Genomic DNA, 17632 nt, shown 5'->3' with positions numbered 1-17632 from the left:
GAAAAGACTAGCCATGTCTCAGGACCCAAGCATGGAGGGTGTAGATGCAATGGATACACGCTCATCAATAAGAAGTCAGTGTCTGCTATTTCATTTTAGCAATTCAACCATGCAGTTGAGATTGTACAAAGTTTTGGAAATCAGATGCAAGCAGCCCAACGTCAAGCTGCTACTGATATTATTGATCTATAGGAAGAAAATCGTAAATTGTTGCAATAGGTACAAGAAAGCATTGAGATGCAGAAGATTAAACAATACTTGGCAAGATTACAGAAAAATTTTCAAGTGTATAAAGAGCAGAAGGAAAATGACCAACAAAAGCTCATACAATAGATAGAAAAATAGCAGGCATGTCTTCCTATCCTAGTGTTAGCTTGCTTCTCTCCCTACCACTATGTTCCTTCATGTGGTATCAGAGCTATGTATCTAGCCCTTTCCCTACAGAGCTCAATCTAGAGGATGAGGGAGGCCCTCAAATGAAAGCTACCCTCTCCTCCAAGATGAAGCTCCCTTCCCTTACCCTTAGTCTCTCCCTGAGCTGATCTACATCGACATTGGAGGTGCCATTGAAGACACATTGGAACTGGCAACTATAGTTGTTGTGTGGAATGCTACTTCAACTATTCGTGCTACCCATTTGGTCACCATTTCTACGCCATCTCTGCCCACTTGCTTGGGTGCCTTCTCTGCCATTCCATCTATTGCCATTCTAGGCCACCATCTCTACAACTCCAAGCCACCATCTTTGCCATTCTATCCACTGCCATTCTAGCCTGCCATCTCTGCAACTCCACCCCGCCATCTCTGCCATTCTATCCCGCCATCTCTGCAACTCTAGCCCACCATTCTCTATCAATTTGCCCACCATCTTTACCCATTATACAGCTCCACCTATCCTCCCTTTACAACAGCCAACTACCCACAATGATTGTCTTCACCATTGCTTGTCTGCCCATCATGCTTTCCAAAGTGCTGAAATAGCCCGATACATTCCTCGTATAACTGAAGACTGAAGTTGGCATTTTCCACAATGAGCACTCTCACTTCAACCTCATTGCTTGTGGAGAAATTCACGGGGGAAGGATTTTCTACTTGGCAAACCAAGGTGCAACAGCTCCTCATGAAAGAAAATGTATGGGATGTTATTGAGAATGATGATCCCACATCGGATCCTCAACAACTCAAGATATGGAAGCAACACAACTCAAAATCTATTGCTATTATTAGACTTTGCCTCAATGACACTTTGATTCATCACATCGACTTCAAATCAACGGCCAAGGTGATATGGGTGCATCTCGAGAATATTTTTGGTAACAAAATCACAAAGTCCAAGGTTTTCTTGAAGTTGCAATTTTATAAGTTGAAAATGGAGGATAGTGATACCTTGAGTGCACATTTAGGAAAAATGCAATCTCTTGTTCAAGAACTTTCTAGCCTAAAGTGTCTCCCAGACGATAAGAACAAAATGGTTGTCCCCATGAAGAGTATGGAAGGAGTAACGCCTTGAAGTACTTAGGCTTGCCACGACTACCTTCTTCTCGAAAAAGATCACCGGAATAAAGAATCTCCTATCTATTCACATCAGGTACTATAGAGGCTCTTGCCTCCACCATCAAATGAAAACCTAGGCCCTTGCCTCCACCAGCATATGGAAAGACAAAGTCATTCAAGCCTCTCAAGTGCACCTATTGATAACAAGCTTGGTCATACGGAGGACAGATGCTACCGGAAGCTTGCCAAACAACAAACTAAGGACCATGTTAGTTGGGTTGCAGCCGCCACTAGTGATGATGAAGATGACGACCCTCCAACACAATTTCATGCTGTCACTGCTCTCTCTCTCTCCCTCTAGAGGACAATGGAGATGATGATCCATTTTTTTTCTAAACATGTTGTATTTGCATAGTTTGCCCTAGGGATGTTTCCCAAAAATGAATGCAATAAATCATGTGTGTTGAGTCAATAAAGATTCTCTACCTTGGATAGTCAAACACTAGAAGCTTGCCAAATAGCAAACTAAGGACCATGTCAGTTGGATTGCAGCTGCCGCTAGTGACGATGAAGATGACGACCCTCCGACACAATTTCATGCTCTCCCTCTCTCCCTCTAGAGGACAATGGAGATGATGATCCATTTTTTTTCTAAACATGTTGTATTTGGGTAGTTTGCCCTAGGGATGTTTCCAAAAAATGAATGCAATAAATCATGTGTGTTGAGTCAATAAAGGTTCTCTACCTTGGATAGTCCTCCTAAAATTATGTATGGGTTTTCTATGGTGTGTGGCTCCATGTCCCTCATTATTCTATGGATCCAAGAGGGGGATGTACTGTGGGAGCCACGTATTGGCTTTGATAGATCTATTTATCAGGCCTGGCATGCCAGTTCCAAGATGTTGGTGCATTGGTCTCCTAGACCTCTAAGTTGGTCATGCATCCATGCATGATGAGCCTCTAAGCGATGCTAGGTGAGCCTCTGATTCTATACCATGCTCACTAGCCTGAGAGGCCATGCTCACTTGCCTCTGAGTTAGCATGGGAGCCATGTCTAGTTCTAGACTGTCATTGCACTCATTGCACAGTGTGATGACCATCATTGTCATGTTTTGTTCTTGGTTCCGTTCCAGTAGTCACTCACCTTTCCTCCATGGGGTGGTGTTAGGAAATGGAGTCAAGTTGAGTGAGTTTTGGTGTGTTCTAGTGAGTCCTAGTGTGAGTTTTATAGTACTAGGTGTCTAGGAGTGCCACGTGTCATATTGGGAGTTATCCCATATGCATTTGGTACTTAGTGTGTGTGCCTATCCTATAAAGGCATTGTACTTGTCACTTGTTAGATCACTCAACCCATTCAAGTACAAGCTACTTTGGTCTACATGTGAGTACTTGTTCATTGCTTTCAATTCCTTTCCATTTTATTATGTTTGCTATCTTTTCTTTTCCGTTCCTAGTGTTAGCTTGATTCTCTCCCTACCACTATGTTGCTTTAGTGTTAGATTCATTCAAGTGTTGGGGTTATACCAACAAACCCTCGTTGGGTGATCCTTCATGCAAATCTCATACTTCGACTAAGCTATTGACTTTAGTGCTCCTAAACTTTTTAGTTTCTCATCCAAGAGTTTCTATATTACTTGTTTTCTTTTTCAATTTCTTCATCTCCTTTCTTGACTTCTTTGTCTCTTTCTTGCTGGACTTTTTTTTCTTATGTTTCTGCTTCTTTTTGGACTTTTCATCCTCATCCTTTGAATCACTTTCTGAATCTTCACTTTTGGATTCTATATCCTTGTCCATATCACTTCCAGATTCATATGTGTCAAAATCAAACTCATTGTCTGAATCATCACCCTTGGATCGAGTTTTAAATGATCCGCATCTCCGTTCTGCTATTTTAGTTGCATCTATCAAGCCATCAATGCATTGGATTTCCAATCCACTTACTACCTTTCCAACCATCTTGTCTCAATCCTTAGCTATTTGAGGTTAAATACAATCGCTATAAGTAAAGATGAGTTTTCAATTTTGAATCATGTGATTTGGATAGGAATATAGATAAAAATGCAATGCAAAGACATCTCATTAAAGCTACATTGCAACGTATATGAAAAAACGATGAATGCTTCCAACATGGGGAAAAGTGGACAACAAGGTAGAGAGTGGTGAACAAAGTAATCGCCCTGGGGATATCTAATCTCTATAGCTTCTTCATGATAAGTGTGCTAGGTGCAATCAACACCTACGTGATCCGAGTGGCACCACAACAAATGGGGCCAAAAGCTATCTTACTTTTCCTTAGACCTAGGTGACCTTTTTGCAATAGCAAAGAGCCTTTGTTCCAACCATCTTATTGAACATGAAGGAGGCTATAATGTTATGTAGACACACCATAACTTGGAGAACCTTGATGCTCTCTTAGTCTATTTACACTCAACCTATACAATTTAGGGACATTTAGTTTATACCACTCTTTGTACACTATAGGCACATAGTGCATTTTACATATTCTCAATACCCCTTCTTAAATTGCACTTCATAAGTAGAGGGTAAAGCTCATTGGAAGATAACCAATTTGCTATCGAGGAAAAATGAAAGAGTGTTGTTTTGGTGAGTAACTTTCTGTACATGTCAAAGATTTGTACGTCAGATATTTCCCCAACTTAAGTTGCATATGGGGATTAAAAGGAAGGGGTGATGGAAGATGAAGCATTAAGTTCTTATCCTTTTCCTTTCCTAACAAAGCGTGTATGGAAGGCTTGTACGAAGTGTGGCAGTTGGCTTGTAGAACCTCCCGTCAACTGGTTGCATGAGTGATAGTGTAATTGAATTGAAAATCCCCTTGGATCAATGTTTTTGATTGTTGGTAATGATGGTAGCTGGATTGATAAATTGTGTACCAACTCTGAAAGTAGTTGAGATCTAAATGGATCTTTGAGTAGAATATGAGGAAAAGTCTGACACATGATAGTGTCAAAGAATAACATAAGTTGTAGTATTGATAAAGAAAGTCAACTAAGGATTATGCCAAAGCGGTTTAGACAAACTCGATCGTAAAGCATTGTATGATTATCAATCCTTGATGCCTTAAGTCTTTGACAGATGTATCCAAGGGTGGAGTGCTTGGGATTGAGATAAGTATGGGTTCATATATAGCTATTCACTTCCACTCACATTGCCTTGGGGTAGCAGTTCATTGTTGCATCCAATAGTAGAATTTGCTAGGTGGGGTTTATTCTCCTTTTCTATGTGTCATTTGCATATGCATTCAGTAGTTTATTCATGCACACCAGTTTAATATGTGTATTTGGGATTGTAGGCTAGATTATACGTGTCACTCTTTCTAATTAGGTGGCCACAACATGGTCACATTAAGGCATCATCAACAACACTTTCTCACAAAGACAACATGATGGTGACACAGGCTGTATCAAAGGCTTGTTGAGCAAGTCGATGGTTCATCATAAAAGGAGGAGCTTCTTGTGCTCTCTTTCTCTCTCTCTCTCTCTCTCTCTCTCTCTCTCTCTCTCGGCCACCCTCCTCTTCCTCTCAAGTGCTCTCGCTCGTTTGGGCGACACTAGCTTGTGCTCATGAATGCCACCCATATACTTGTGTGGAGGACATGGTCACAGCTGGTTTTGTCATCTTGCCAAGGCAACTATCTTTGACCAAGGCCAAGATGACTTGCTATGGTATACCTAGGGTAGCCACTCCCTAACATAAAAAAGTGTGCGTGCAAGCACACATTTTATATTTACCCCTTCCTACCCGTCATTAGTCAATGAGCAAAATTATGCTACATGTTATATAGAGTGGCCACCTTTGGATGTTATCTATAGTTGAGTTGTGAGAGAGAGATGCATTCATTGCATAGCCTGCACATATTTGTAAACTCTAGTTGCTAGCTGCACATAGGCATGGCCGAGAGCGGAGGGTTGTGTGGGAAGGCTTTGGATAATTTATTGAAAGAGAGCTTCGAAGCGGGCTATGTTGTCACATAGTAGGACATGGTTGCAGGTGACAAAAGGCCTTGATGTTAGGCCAAAAGACTTTTATATGCAGTCCCTGAGTGTGTGATCTGATCTTCAAGCGGATTAGCTTCAATGGTGGTCTACACCTTACGCTGGGGGTGGTTCTAAAACACTGAACCTATGGCTATGAGATGATCTCACTAGTTTGCTAGCTGCACATAGGCATGGCCGAGAGCGGAGGGTTGTGCTTGTATGTGGGAAGGCTTTGGATAATTTGTTGAAAGAGAGCTTCGAAGCGGGCCATGTTGTCACATAGTAGGACATGGTTGCAGGTGACAAAAGGCCTTGATGTTAGGCCAAAAGACTTTTATATGCAGTCCCTGAGTGTGTGATCTGATCTTCAAGCGGATTAGCTTCAATGGTGGTCTACACCTTAGGCTGGGGGTGGTTCTAAAACATTGAACCTATGGCTATGAGATGATCTCACTAGCTCACCCTTAGGGGTTTGGTAACCTTGTTTGGTTAGGAATTAAGGGCCACATTTTATATGAGGCCCTTGGGCCATTTTAAGATTCAAAAATCACAAAGGGATATTTATGGCAACAGTTTGACCTTCTTGAAAAAGCAATCCACTTCATACGAGTCATGGATGCGGCTCACTTTTTCCATCATTCTTTGAGGAGTATTTTATATAAAGAGGAACAGTGGTTAACAGGGGATCCACTAGTGTCACCAATAGTCCCCATAGCTACAATTTTCCTTCCTATATGTGAAAGTGGTTTGCAGCTCTGACATAAATCATTCCCTGTTCTTTATCTATCTTTGATAAAGTGCAGTGGCTTGGACATCTTTCCGACATGTATGGGTATCGCTTTCCATGTATTAATTAGGGCACACAGCCTACTTCTCACTGTGCCCACATAACCCCTCTTTCTTTGCAGCATTGCCCATGTCCCATGGGATATATCCTTCCTCCATTTTGAAGGAAAGATATTCTAGCTTTGCATATATATCTTTGCTATGGCAATGTTTAATATCCCAGACCACAAATGAATGCACAATTCTGCCAGTCTCGGTCCAGTTCTTCTCTGGCTACTTCCATGCTCTCTCGCATTGCCTCAACCTTCTTCTCATCCTTCTGCATGTGCGCATCTGCATAGATGTTAGACATCAAGATATAAGCTGCAGCATCCTTTTCATCCAATCGTACTGCATGTTCAAAGGCACGTCTTCCAAGCTCCACATTACCCCACTTTTGACAAGCACCCAACAAAGTATGACAAACATCGAGATTTGGTTGGAAAGGCATCTTCTCCACAATCACTACCGCCTCGCTGAGATGGCCTGCACGGCCTAAGAGATCAACTATGCAATTGTGGTGCTCAATAGATGGTGTAATGCCATGGTCTTTGCTCATGGCTTCAAAGTATTTTTGGCCCTCATCCACCAGACCTGCGTGACTGCATGCAGTAAGAACACAAAGGAATGCAACCCTATCTAGCTTTGCACCTTCTCCTCTCATTCTCTCAATCAGACGGAAAACAATTTCAGTTCCTCCTACCTGGGCATATCCTGCAATTAGTGCAGTCCATGAGACTGCATCTCGAATTGTGAGGATGTCAAACACTTCCTGTGCCTTTGCAAGTGAGCCACATTTGGCGTACATATCAACCAAACTGCTGCCCACCAAAGGATCACTTTCCAATCCTTGTCTGGCAATTTCAGCATGTACTTTTTGACCCTTGTCTAGTGCTCCTATGCTGCCACAAGCTTTCAAGCAGCAAACAAACATGACAGCATCTGGGGGCACCCCTTCCAGGTGCATTTGTTCACAACAGTTCAGTGTTTCCTCACCAAGCCCATGTTCAGCATATCCTGTGAATAGTGCAGTCCACAAGACAACATCTCGAACTGGGAGCTTGTCAAATACTTCACGTGCTTTTCCAAGTGAGCCACATTTGGAATACATATCCACCAAACGGCTGCCAATCCAAGCATCTTTCTCCAATTCTTGTCTGGCAACCTCAGCATATATTTCTTCGCCTTTGTCTATGGCTCCTATGCTGCCACAAGCTTTCAAGCTGCAAACAAAGGTGAGAGAATCTGGAGACACACCTTCCAATTGCATCTGCTTGAAACAGTTCAGTGCTTCCTCACTAAGCCCATGTTCTGCATATCCTGCCATTAGAATATTCCACGAGACCACACCTCGAACTGGCAGCTTATCAAATGCTTCCTGTGCTCTTGCAAGAGAGCCACATTTAGCATACATATCAACCAAAGTGCTGCCAACAAAAAGCTCTCTTTCCAACCCATTACTGGCAATCTCAGAGTGTATTTCCCAGCCTCTTTCCACATCTTTCAGCCTAGCACAAGCCTTTAGTAGGGCCACAAACGTGTATTTGCTAGGATGTACACAATCCTCTTTCATTTTTTGGTACAGGTTGAGGGCACGCTGCGATTCCCCACATTCTATAAAACCCATGATGAGAGCAGTCCAAGAATACTCATTTGGACCGACCAACCTGTTAAAAACCTGCTCAGCATCGCACACGCTTCCACATTCCACTAACATCGGGACAAGGTAGTTCCCAAGATAAATATGAGCCTGCAGTCCAATTTCGCCCATGTAGGCATGCACACGCTTGGCATACTCTCGATTTTTCTGTTTCCTGCAATTCTGCAACATGCAGATAAAGCTCTCAACCGAAGGCAGCCGGGGCATCCGTTCCAAAGAAATGAATGCCTCCTCTAAGCTCCGCATCTCAAATCACTTCTTGGATGCTTTGCATTCACTTACCTGTGGCTGCCTCCTCCATCAAGTCGCCGTCTTCTGAGTTTGACCCCAGCCTTCTATATTGGATAGTGCCAGCCGCCTCTCCAAAGCTACTCCTTGAATTATCTATGCTTGCAATCTGAAGCCCTAAGGTTTCTCTGTTCAGACTATGAGACTGGAATTAATCCTGAAGTACCTGAAGGCATACGCTTCAAGTAGACATTCTCCACCGCGGACGTTGCGTCCTGGGGGACTGTCTCTCCACTGCCAGTTCCAGCGCCATCTCGAAGCCATACCGAACCCAGGTTCAAAGCTTAGCGTGATGCTGGGGCTCTCCATGGCTGCCCTTGCGGAGGCCAAAATGTGCAGCATTGATGGCTAGAATGAGATCATGTATGGTGTGAGGAGTTTCTTTTGATCTTCGCTCCTTCCAGCGGACCTCTAGCCTCATGGGATCTTAAAAGCGACCTTTCTAATTTGAGAATGGACCCAGGCAGCCCTATCGTTACACTTTTCTTTAAAAAGTGTCCCACACCATTTTTCGCCACGTGGCCCCCGACTATTTTGGCTCTCTCTCTCTCGCTCGCTCTCTCGCTCTCACGGGCCTGCCTTGTGTGTTTGATCTTTTAATGAATAGTGTTAAAGGTTGTGTAAAGAACTCCATGGTTTGTCCAATAAGCAAAGTTTGTTAGCACTGCCTTCTAGGCAGTGCTATCGTTACACTTGTCTTAAAAAAGTGTCCCACCCATTTTTCGCCATGTGGCCCCCTACCATTTTGGTTCTCTCTCTCTCTCTCTCTCTCTCTCTCTCTCTCTCTCTCACGAAGTTTGCAAATCATTCGAACTTTTCTATACATGGGCTTCCATCACAGGTGTTGCAAATTAATATCTTGACAATTGTTTTCCTTTGACAGAACCAATTGAAGGCAGTGCTCACAAGTACTTGTACTCAGTTGTTCCACTAATTTGTTTGTTGAAGAGATTGTTTGTCCAAATGTGGTCAATTTTTTATCCATATATTGTTGTTGATGTTGTAATGATTTGTTATATGTTTTGTATTTCCATGAAGTGTTGTAATGTGTCCATGTTTTTGTTTTAATTAAAGCCGATATTAAAGTCCCCGAGAATGTATGTGCTTCGACCTTTTCCAAAATTGTTTGTAGGCATTGTAGGAGTGTTGTAGTTTTTGTTTTCGTGCATCTATAAATGTTAATTACATTTAGTATGTTACTTTTTGTTGTTTGAAATGTAGTGAGTGAGCATTGTGTTCCGTGTTCCGTATGTAGTATGTGTCTTGTAGTTTAATTGTCTCTTGTAGTATGTTGCTATTCCGAGCCCATCATGTTTTTAAATGTGTTAAAAACCTTTAATCTGGATGTTGTCCTTGGGTTGTGTGGGTGCTTCTTATAAGCATAGAATTGTTGCATGGTTGATGCTTGTGTTTGCTGTTATGTCTTTTATGTGTGCTTTCAAAATAGTGTTTAGTGATTGTATAATAGTAGTATTTTCTGGTATTGTTGTGCAGTCCATTTGATCAAATGTCCACTGTGATTCTGTTTTAAGGCATTGAATTTCTTGCAAGACGATGTTGTCAAACGTGTTTGTTTTCAAATTTCTCTAATAAATATAAGTTGTTTGGGTTCCTTATTCTTGAAAGTGCAGTATATACTAGTCCATGTGTTTTGATGTTAGAAGTAGTCCATAGATAGTCCTTGTGCTCGATGCACTGTTCTTGTGGCAGCTGGTTGGATTTGAAATTGTGTTCTTGTTATAGTGTTTAAGTGGTTTTTATCTACTTGGAATTTTCGTTGAATTTGAAGTATAGGTGTCCAATTTGTTGGTGTTTTGTCTTTGTAAAGGGATTTGTAGTTGTATCTTGTGGTTCTTCCAACCTTGCTCTCCCATTCTATTGGCTTATTTTTGTGTTAGAGTGCATGAAGATGTCATCTGCACCATTAACCAACCATCTTAGATGTCCAAGTTTCCATAACATATTTCAATAATCATTCCGACTTTTAATTTCAATTGCTCGTGTACTCCTGTTGTACTTTTAGGGTCTACATGTGTTCTTATTTTTTTGCTACATTGTTTGTGTTTTTTGTCTATTGCTTTTAGTATGTGCGGTTGTCCTGGCAGAAGTTGGAATACTTGGTCATTGTGCTTGTCTTTCAATGCATCAGTATAGAATAAATGCGGTATGTTTTCTTTGTGTTTTAGTTATCGTTTGCATTTTGTATTCAGAGTTTTTAAGTCATGGTCTGAGTGTTGTCCTACTCTTATTTTGTTTAATATCATGAGAAATTCAATATTTTCTTGTCTCATTGGGTGAATTAGTTCATAGTAGCGAAAGACATGGAAGTAGTCATCCAGCAAAGTAGTAGGGTGAAACAACCTATCATAGAAGTGCGAATAGTTACAGCAAAAGATCCGGCACCCAATGAGGGATTTGAATTAGAAGAGGACTAGCCTGCCATACTAGATGCTGAACCAAATGAGGAGATTGCACTATACTAAAAATATGGAGAGGAGATAATTTTGAAAGTTGAATTGGCGTATGAGGATCAGATGTGGAGAATATCAAGGGTGAAAGATGATGACGTGGAAGAGTTCAAGTAGAATCGGAACCGGTTAAGGTGAGCCTATTTGCTAGTGGAGCATTTAGACAGGAATTAGTGAAGTTGTTGCAAGAAGATAAGGATGTATTTGCATGGGAGTATACAGATATCAGGGGAGTAGATCCGGCTCTCTGTATTCATCGTATTAACCTGAAAAAGACTCCAAGCTTGTAATTGAACAACAGTATCAAATGAACCCAAATTACACAAAGCAAGTGAAGAAGGAGATAGACAAGTTGTTGAGGGTAGGATTCATTTACCCGACAAATAGAGTCACATGGCTATCACCAATTGTAATTATGCTAAAGAAAAGCGGGAAGCTCTGGATTTGCATGGATTACAGGAATCTAAATACAACGATGATCACGGATCCATTTCCTTTACCTTTTTGTGATACATTGCTAAATGCTATGGCAGGGCATGAAATGTACTATTTTTTGGTTGGCTTTAGTGGGTACAACTAGATATAGATGGCCAAGGAAGATTTTAAAAAAACAGTGTTTGTCATGCAATGGGGAGTGTACGCCATGTCATGACATTTGGATTGAAGAATGCACCACCAATGTTTCTGGATCCAGAAGGTCTTTGAACCATATCTAGCCACATTCATGTGGATGTTCCTGGATGACTTCAACATGTTCGGAAAGAAAGATGAGTAGTTGCAGTTGTGCATTGAGAAGTGCAAAAGTGCCAAGTAACCCAGCTTTTGTAGCCCAAAAATGAGTACCGAGTACTCAGCTTGGTTGCAAGTACTTGCAGGTGCAGACTTGCTATAACAATACTCCTCACCACTCGGTGAAGTGAGCTTCACACCCACGCCAACAGCCTTGGTCGAAGGTTTATAAGCTCCATCAAATTAAAGGATCCAAGATATCATCACACCAAGACTAAAATTCGGACATCCCAAGTTTCTCGATAGTCCAAGATAGGTAGAAGGAGAGGGTGGGGAGAATTCAATACTTGACCCAAACGTTTAGCACCAAATAAACTTGCAATCCTTTGTTGATAGTTTATCTTTAGACAAAAAAGAATTACAACTTGAAGCTCAAAATGAGGCACAAGGATTGATTAAGTACAAAGGGATTCCTTGGTCGAAACATTACCAGCCGGAGCTCTAGAAACCTCTGTAGTGAGATTAAGAATAAACCATTCAAGATGAGTTTATCCACAGGAATTACCAAGCAGATGCGCCAAATCTCCCCCCAAGCTTGGGGAGCATCCCACCCTTCGAAGAAGGACACCCTTTTAATTACCTCCAATGCAGCAAGTAGCTCGATCACTGCACAATGAGTAGAATTAAAATCAAAGTCCTCCCAGCATATCACTAGTTCTTCACCTTGAATCATCCACGGTGTATCATCCCACCCGTCGTCTCCTTGAGCAATGCATTGTACAATCAGTTGTTGTAGATGTATATGAAGATCAAGAAAGAGATCTCACCCATTGGTAGCCGTAAGGCGTGGAGGACCAGGCACCAAATCCTTAAACTCGTCGAGAAGTGACATAAATATCCACCCTCCTTGTGTGGCATGCGTCCGTGAAGTGAACTTGAAAAAGTTTCGAATCGGCGATCTAGTAGGAGATGTAAATCGAGCACATGAAATGAAATACTTTTGCTTTTTATAGCAAGAGGAAACTCCCCACGGTTAGAGAGTTAGAGTTCCCGAGATTTCAATATATAAGCAAAAATCATTACATTTTCATCACTTCCTACTTGCTGGCCCAATGATAAGTCTACCTTTTGTGAAGGGGGAGGTCTTGGGTTCAAATCCCACTCTTTAATAAAAAGAAAAGAGAGGAGAGGAGAAGGAGAAGAGAAAGAGAAAGAGAAGGAGACGAAGAAGAAGAGAAGAGAGGGGGGTGCGAGATCTGTTACAGTTTTGCAGAAACCCAAAAAAGCTGTTCGCGACCAGAAGATGCAGCAGCCTTGAAAATCATCACGATCTATCCGCGATGCATGCGAGTACATAGTGGATGCACGAATGCACGCGTAGGAGCTCAAAGGGAGCACAGATGTTACAGTTCTGTAGATGCGACTGGTACGAGCAGAAGATTTGCCAGCCAGAATACATGTAGGAACCGTAAGCAGAAAGCAGACAGACTGAAAGTGCAGAAGCAGGGAGGATTTGCAGCCGTAGAGACAGGGAAGGCACATAGTTTGGAGGTGCAAAAGAAGAGAACTGCGCACAAAAGAGGCCGCAGAGCCGCACCCAGTTGTAGGAGTAATAGATTTTACACCACTAGCCGTGGAAATTTCGATCCCAGCAGCCACACCATTTCTGTTACCTAGAAAAGAAATCAGGACAAGAGGCTAGACACTAAGCATGGCAACGCTCAAGGGCCATGGAGGAAAGGAGAACATGAGGGCGAAACGTTATCATGGGAGGGGAAAAGGGATTAGAAGGGGAGGGTGAATAGGGAGACTATGGCACAAGGGGAAAGGGAGAGGGGGAAGAGAAGCATGTACATGATGGGAGGAGGAATGTAAAGATGGAGACATCGAGGGAGGAGGACCATGCTTTATTTGAAAGGAAGGGAAGGGGGAAATCAAAGTACTAGCTAGGTGGCTTTATAAGAATGAGCATGTCTCATCAAGGAATAGCCCCCTCCTTTTCTAGCCAAGAGAAGGGGTCTCTCCCAATAAATGCTTCCTCCCACATGCATGGTATGTGTGGAAGAGTCTCCCATGTGGGCTAGGCAATTACGCACTCTCAATTGTGTGCGATATTGTTTGGCCACATTTTTCCACATATATCAACTCCCATATCCCAAGTCTATGAAGTACTCCCTTGGTCTCTTCCCAATTTTATAATACGTTCAAACTGTTGAGAGTTGTGGTGCCATGAGCACATGTAGAGCAAAGGTATGAGCAAAGGGTAAGCTGCCACATGGCATGGAGGACATATCCCACATGTGAGCAAGCAAATGGATGTAAGTACCCTCACCTATAAAAGGGAGGTTCATTTGAAGGAATATCAATCAAGCACTTTGCACTATCTCAAGATTCTCTTTATGAGTCCAAGTTAATCTATCTTGGAACCTAATTGACTTGAGATACATGTCATGAGCACTCTCTTCATCATGCTTGCACTTAGGTTGCATCCTCCGTAGATTAGTGTTGTATTAGGATGTAGTCTTAGTGACTAGGAGAGTAGGATCCTCACTTTGTCATGGTATCAGAGCTTAGGTCTAGTCTCCTAGATTAGTTGTAGGTTGCCTTAGAAGCACATGTTTTCTCTTAGGTTAGTTTTAGTTTTAGATTGAAAACAAATTTCCGTCCATATTTCCGTTGAGCTCTTTGAGAGAGAGAGATATAGATTGAGAGAGAAGCTCTTGATAGGACCTCATGCTTGAGTGGTAAGGTTTAAACAAATCTACATGACTTCTCCTTGCATGCAACAGATCTACAGGCCGCCATCAATGCCTTAGTAGCCTTCACAAGCTCCAACGCAGTCTTCCAACACATAGCTTGCACAAATAGCCCATCGACAAAGCCAAGCATTCGACGACTATTGCACACGATGCAATGCCAGCGGCCTTATCATCACGGACCTCTATGACTGTTTCAAAAGCCATTTGAGGCTCTAGCTCTCAGCAGCAACTAGAATGCTCACGGGCAACTAACGAGCAGCTACGACCTCCATAGCTCCCAGCGATCCAAGCCCAATGCTTCCTTGATGCTCCAGCAACGCTTCTGTGTATCCAACAACCACTAGCATCCTCGTCGTCCAGCAGCTCCACAGATCCATAGCTTTTGTGCTCCCTCGACACCTACGGCTAGCTGCAGATCCGAAAGCTACGAACCCGAAAGATCCACAGAGCTCCAAAGCTCGACCAGCAGTGCTAGCAAAGGGCCTACCTACCCGTGACTCTGCAACAAGCTCCAACGCTCAGCTTCAAAGGCGGCTCTAGCCTCCCATCAAACAATGCCTTCTTCAAATAGCCGTCTCCAACGAAGAGCAGCGACAACCGCCGAGCCACGCACAAACAGCACTAAGCCAACGGGCTCCCGGATCTAGAGCAGTCTGCATTGCCTTCACAACAGACTCTTGTGTCCACGTCCGGCTCCTACGATAGCGGCCATCACCCCCGCCTCTGTTACAGTCCACGGGCATCTTCGTCGATTTCCTCTGCAACGAATTTCCTTCAAAAACCTTCAAATCTCCAAGGTTCCATAAAAACGCCACGTGGCAGATAAGGCTGGGTGTGTTCAACTGTGGTTAAGTTTATGGTTAGGTTTAGTTGCGTGGACCATGGTTAAGTTAATCTAGACTTGGGTTAACTAACTTGGGTTAGAAGGTTGCCACATGGCACAGGGCTACCTAAGCACACAGCCCCTTTCTAAGCACAGTCCTGAATGCAGCATGTGAATGCCTGAGCCACATCATCAAGGCCCCCTTTTCTTCACAAAAGCTTCAACAAGCCATAACTTGCAATCCAGGAAGAATTTGCACACGCTCCAAAAAGGAAAAGTGATCGTCTTTTCAAGCTCTACGCGCCTGTCATGTTAGAATCATTGTATGCAATTAGACACTGCCAGATTTGAAAGTATCATCAAACTGGTAAGACCTTTGCAATGGCAATCCGCACTCCAACTGTTGAAAAGTTCACCGGGGAAGGATTTCACACATGGTCTACACAAATGAGATATCTCCTGATGCACCAAAAGCTTTGGAAGATTGTAAAAGAAGACATACCCATTGCACAAAATGATGCTTGGAAGGAAAAAGATGAAGCAGCACTATCACTCATTGGATTGCACTTGGGTCCAAACATAATTCATCATATAGACTCTAAAGATCATGCCAAGGATGCATGGGATGAGTTGAACACAGTGTTTGGTGCAAAAGCCAAAAACCAAGAAATCCATCTTAAGATTGAATTCTATGGTATGCACATGGGCTTCAATGAATCCATGGCACAATTTGTCAACAAAATCAAAAGCATTATGACTCAACTAGAGGGCATAAATGCAAAAGTAGGAGAGAAAGATGCACTTGCAATTCTCCTTAAAAGCATGCCTGCAGAGTATAGTGCATTGACAACCACTTTGAAGAATTTGCCAGATCCAAAGTTTGAAGAATGTGTATCCTCTCTTCTCGAAAAAGAAAGAGAGTTAAAGGCATCGACATCGACATCGACATCGACATCAACATACAACAGCTATAATGAAGAACAAGCACTATTCAGTAAAACATCAGTGAAATGCTACCATTGCGGAAGGATGGGTCACTATCAAAGTGACTGCAGATTGAAGAACAAACCAAAGTGTCACCATTGCAAGAAGCTCGGACACAAGGAAGAAGATTGCAGATTGAAGAATCAACAAGTCAACTACGTGGAGTCATCATCAAGCCATGAGCCAAAAGGTGACATCAATGGAATGTATTGAAAAGCAAAAAACCATGCCAACCTTGCCTATTATGTTTTGTAATCAAACCTGACCACCTGAGAGTAGCTATGAAAGCACCCAGGGGAGGTATTGACATGTAGAAGCCACACTTGACCACCTTAAGTAGCATGCATGCACTAAGGGGAGGTGATGGAATGTAACTCACATCTGACCACCTTGCAGTAGCCAAAGGATTATGGCACCAAGGGGAGGTGTTGAGAGTTGTGGTTCCATGAGCACATGTAGAGCAAAGGTATGAGCAAAGGGTAAGCTGCCACATGGCATGGAGGACATATCCCACATGTGAGCAAGCAAATGGATGTAAGTACCCTCCCCTATAAAAGGGAGGTTCATTTGAAGGAATATCAATCAAGCACTTTGCACTATCTCAAGATTCTCTTTATGAGTCCAAGTTAATCTATCTTGGAACCTAATTGACTTGAGATACATGTCATGAGCACTCTCTTCATCATGCTTGCACTTAGGTTGCATCCTCCGTAGATTAGTGTTGTATTAGGATGTAGTCTTAGTGACTAGGAGAGTAGGATCCTCACTTTGTCACAAACATCTAGGAGGACAAGTGGAGGGTTGGCACAAGGAATCTTGCCACCTCATCCTACTTTTCCCATTATTTAACTTGCACTCTTGGACCTTCTATACCTCCCCCACATGGGCCTATCCTATATGGAGGGAATAACCCAATATAATATCCGTCTCCACCTATTTTATATTACTTCTCCCATGGACTTTGAGCCATATCTCACTAAATGCAAGCATGGGACCGCCTAGGTGGAGGGGTGGCACATGAAGGAGCCATGCCACCTTATATTTTATAATATTACTACCATGGATTATGTACACACCTTATGGGTCCTCTTACATGGAAGGCTGGCACATGTCATGCCCTGCCACCTCAACCTTGGGCCCTATGCACTCCATATTTTATTATACTATTGCCACACATACAAGCACACACTCATATTTATGCCTTTTTACTTGGTCAAATTTATCCATAACAGTATCCTTGATGCGAAAGGCATACTCTGACCATTCACCTTAGCAAGATTCAAAATTGGAGTTTGCTAATGTTACACTTCTTCCCTTCTTGGTGGCGGGATTAAGATAAGCTCTTTGCATTTGACTGGTTCCTCTTGTCCCATTAGTCCCACTTGTTTCTCCTCCTTTGGATTGGCATTTTCTTTGTCATCCCCTTCCTCCAACAATAATACATCCTTCTCTTTGGTTAGTGACTCCAAGATTTCCAATCCCTTGTCCTCCTTGGTTTTCAATTTAGCATTCCCTTGTTTGAATCTCAACTTCATTAATCTTCTTGTAGGATTAGTACTCCAAGGTAGGGATGGCAACACATCTTCAATGATTTTAACCCTCTT

The 17632-nt window shown here is 42.5% G+C and overlaps 1 protein-coding gene across 2 annotated transcripts; it reads right to left on the bottom strand.

Moving 5' to 3' along the window:
* Positions 1–6120: 6120 nt before the first annotated feature.
* LOC147883067 (pentatricopeptide repeat-containing protein At4g18520, chloroplastic-like) lies at positions 6121–8652 on the bottom strand. 2 transcript variants are annotated; one of them, XM_087399819.1, is made up of 2 exons: positions 7021–8652; positions 6732–6911 (listed from the first exon to the last, which is right to left on the bottom strand). In XM_087399819.1, exons 1-2 carry the CDS (start codon positions 8221–8223, stop codon positions 6873–6875), a joined length of 1242 nt encoding a protein of 413 aa, XP_087255945.1. In that variant the 5' UTR covers positions 8224–8652; the 3' UTR covers positions 6732–6872. The 2 variants fall into 2 exon arrangements, with proteins under 2 accessions (XP_087255944.1, XP_087255945.1); XM_087399818.1 differs by having other exon boundaries at positions 6121–8652.
* Between the last annotated feature and the right edge of the window lie 8980 nt (positions 8653–17632).

Source organism: Dipteris shenzhenensis, chromosome 28, assembly GCF_047967505.1.
Source record: "Dipteris shenzhenensis isolate YYH24624 ecotype China chromosome 28, Dip_SZ_1.0, whole genome shotgun sequence".
NCBI lineage: Eukaryota > Viridiplantae > Streptophyta > Polypodiopsida > Gleicheniales > Dipteridaceae > Dipteris > Dipteris shenzhenensis.
This window is presented reverse-complemented; position numbering and strand designations above follow the sequence as displayed.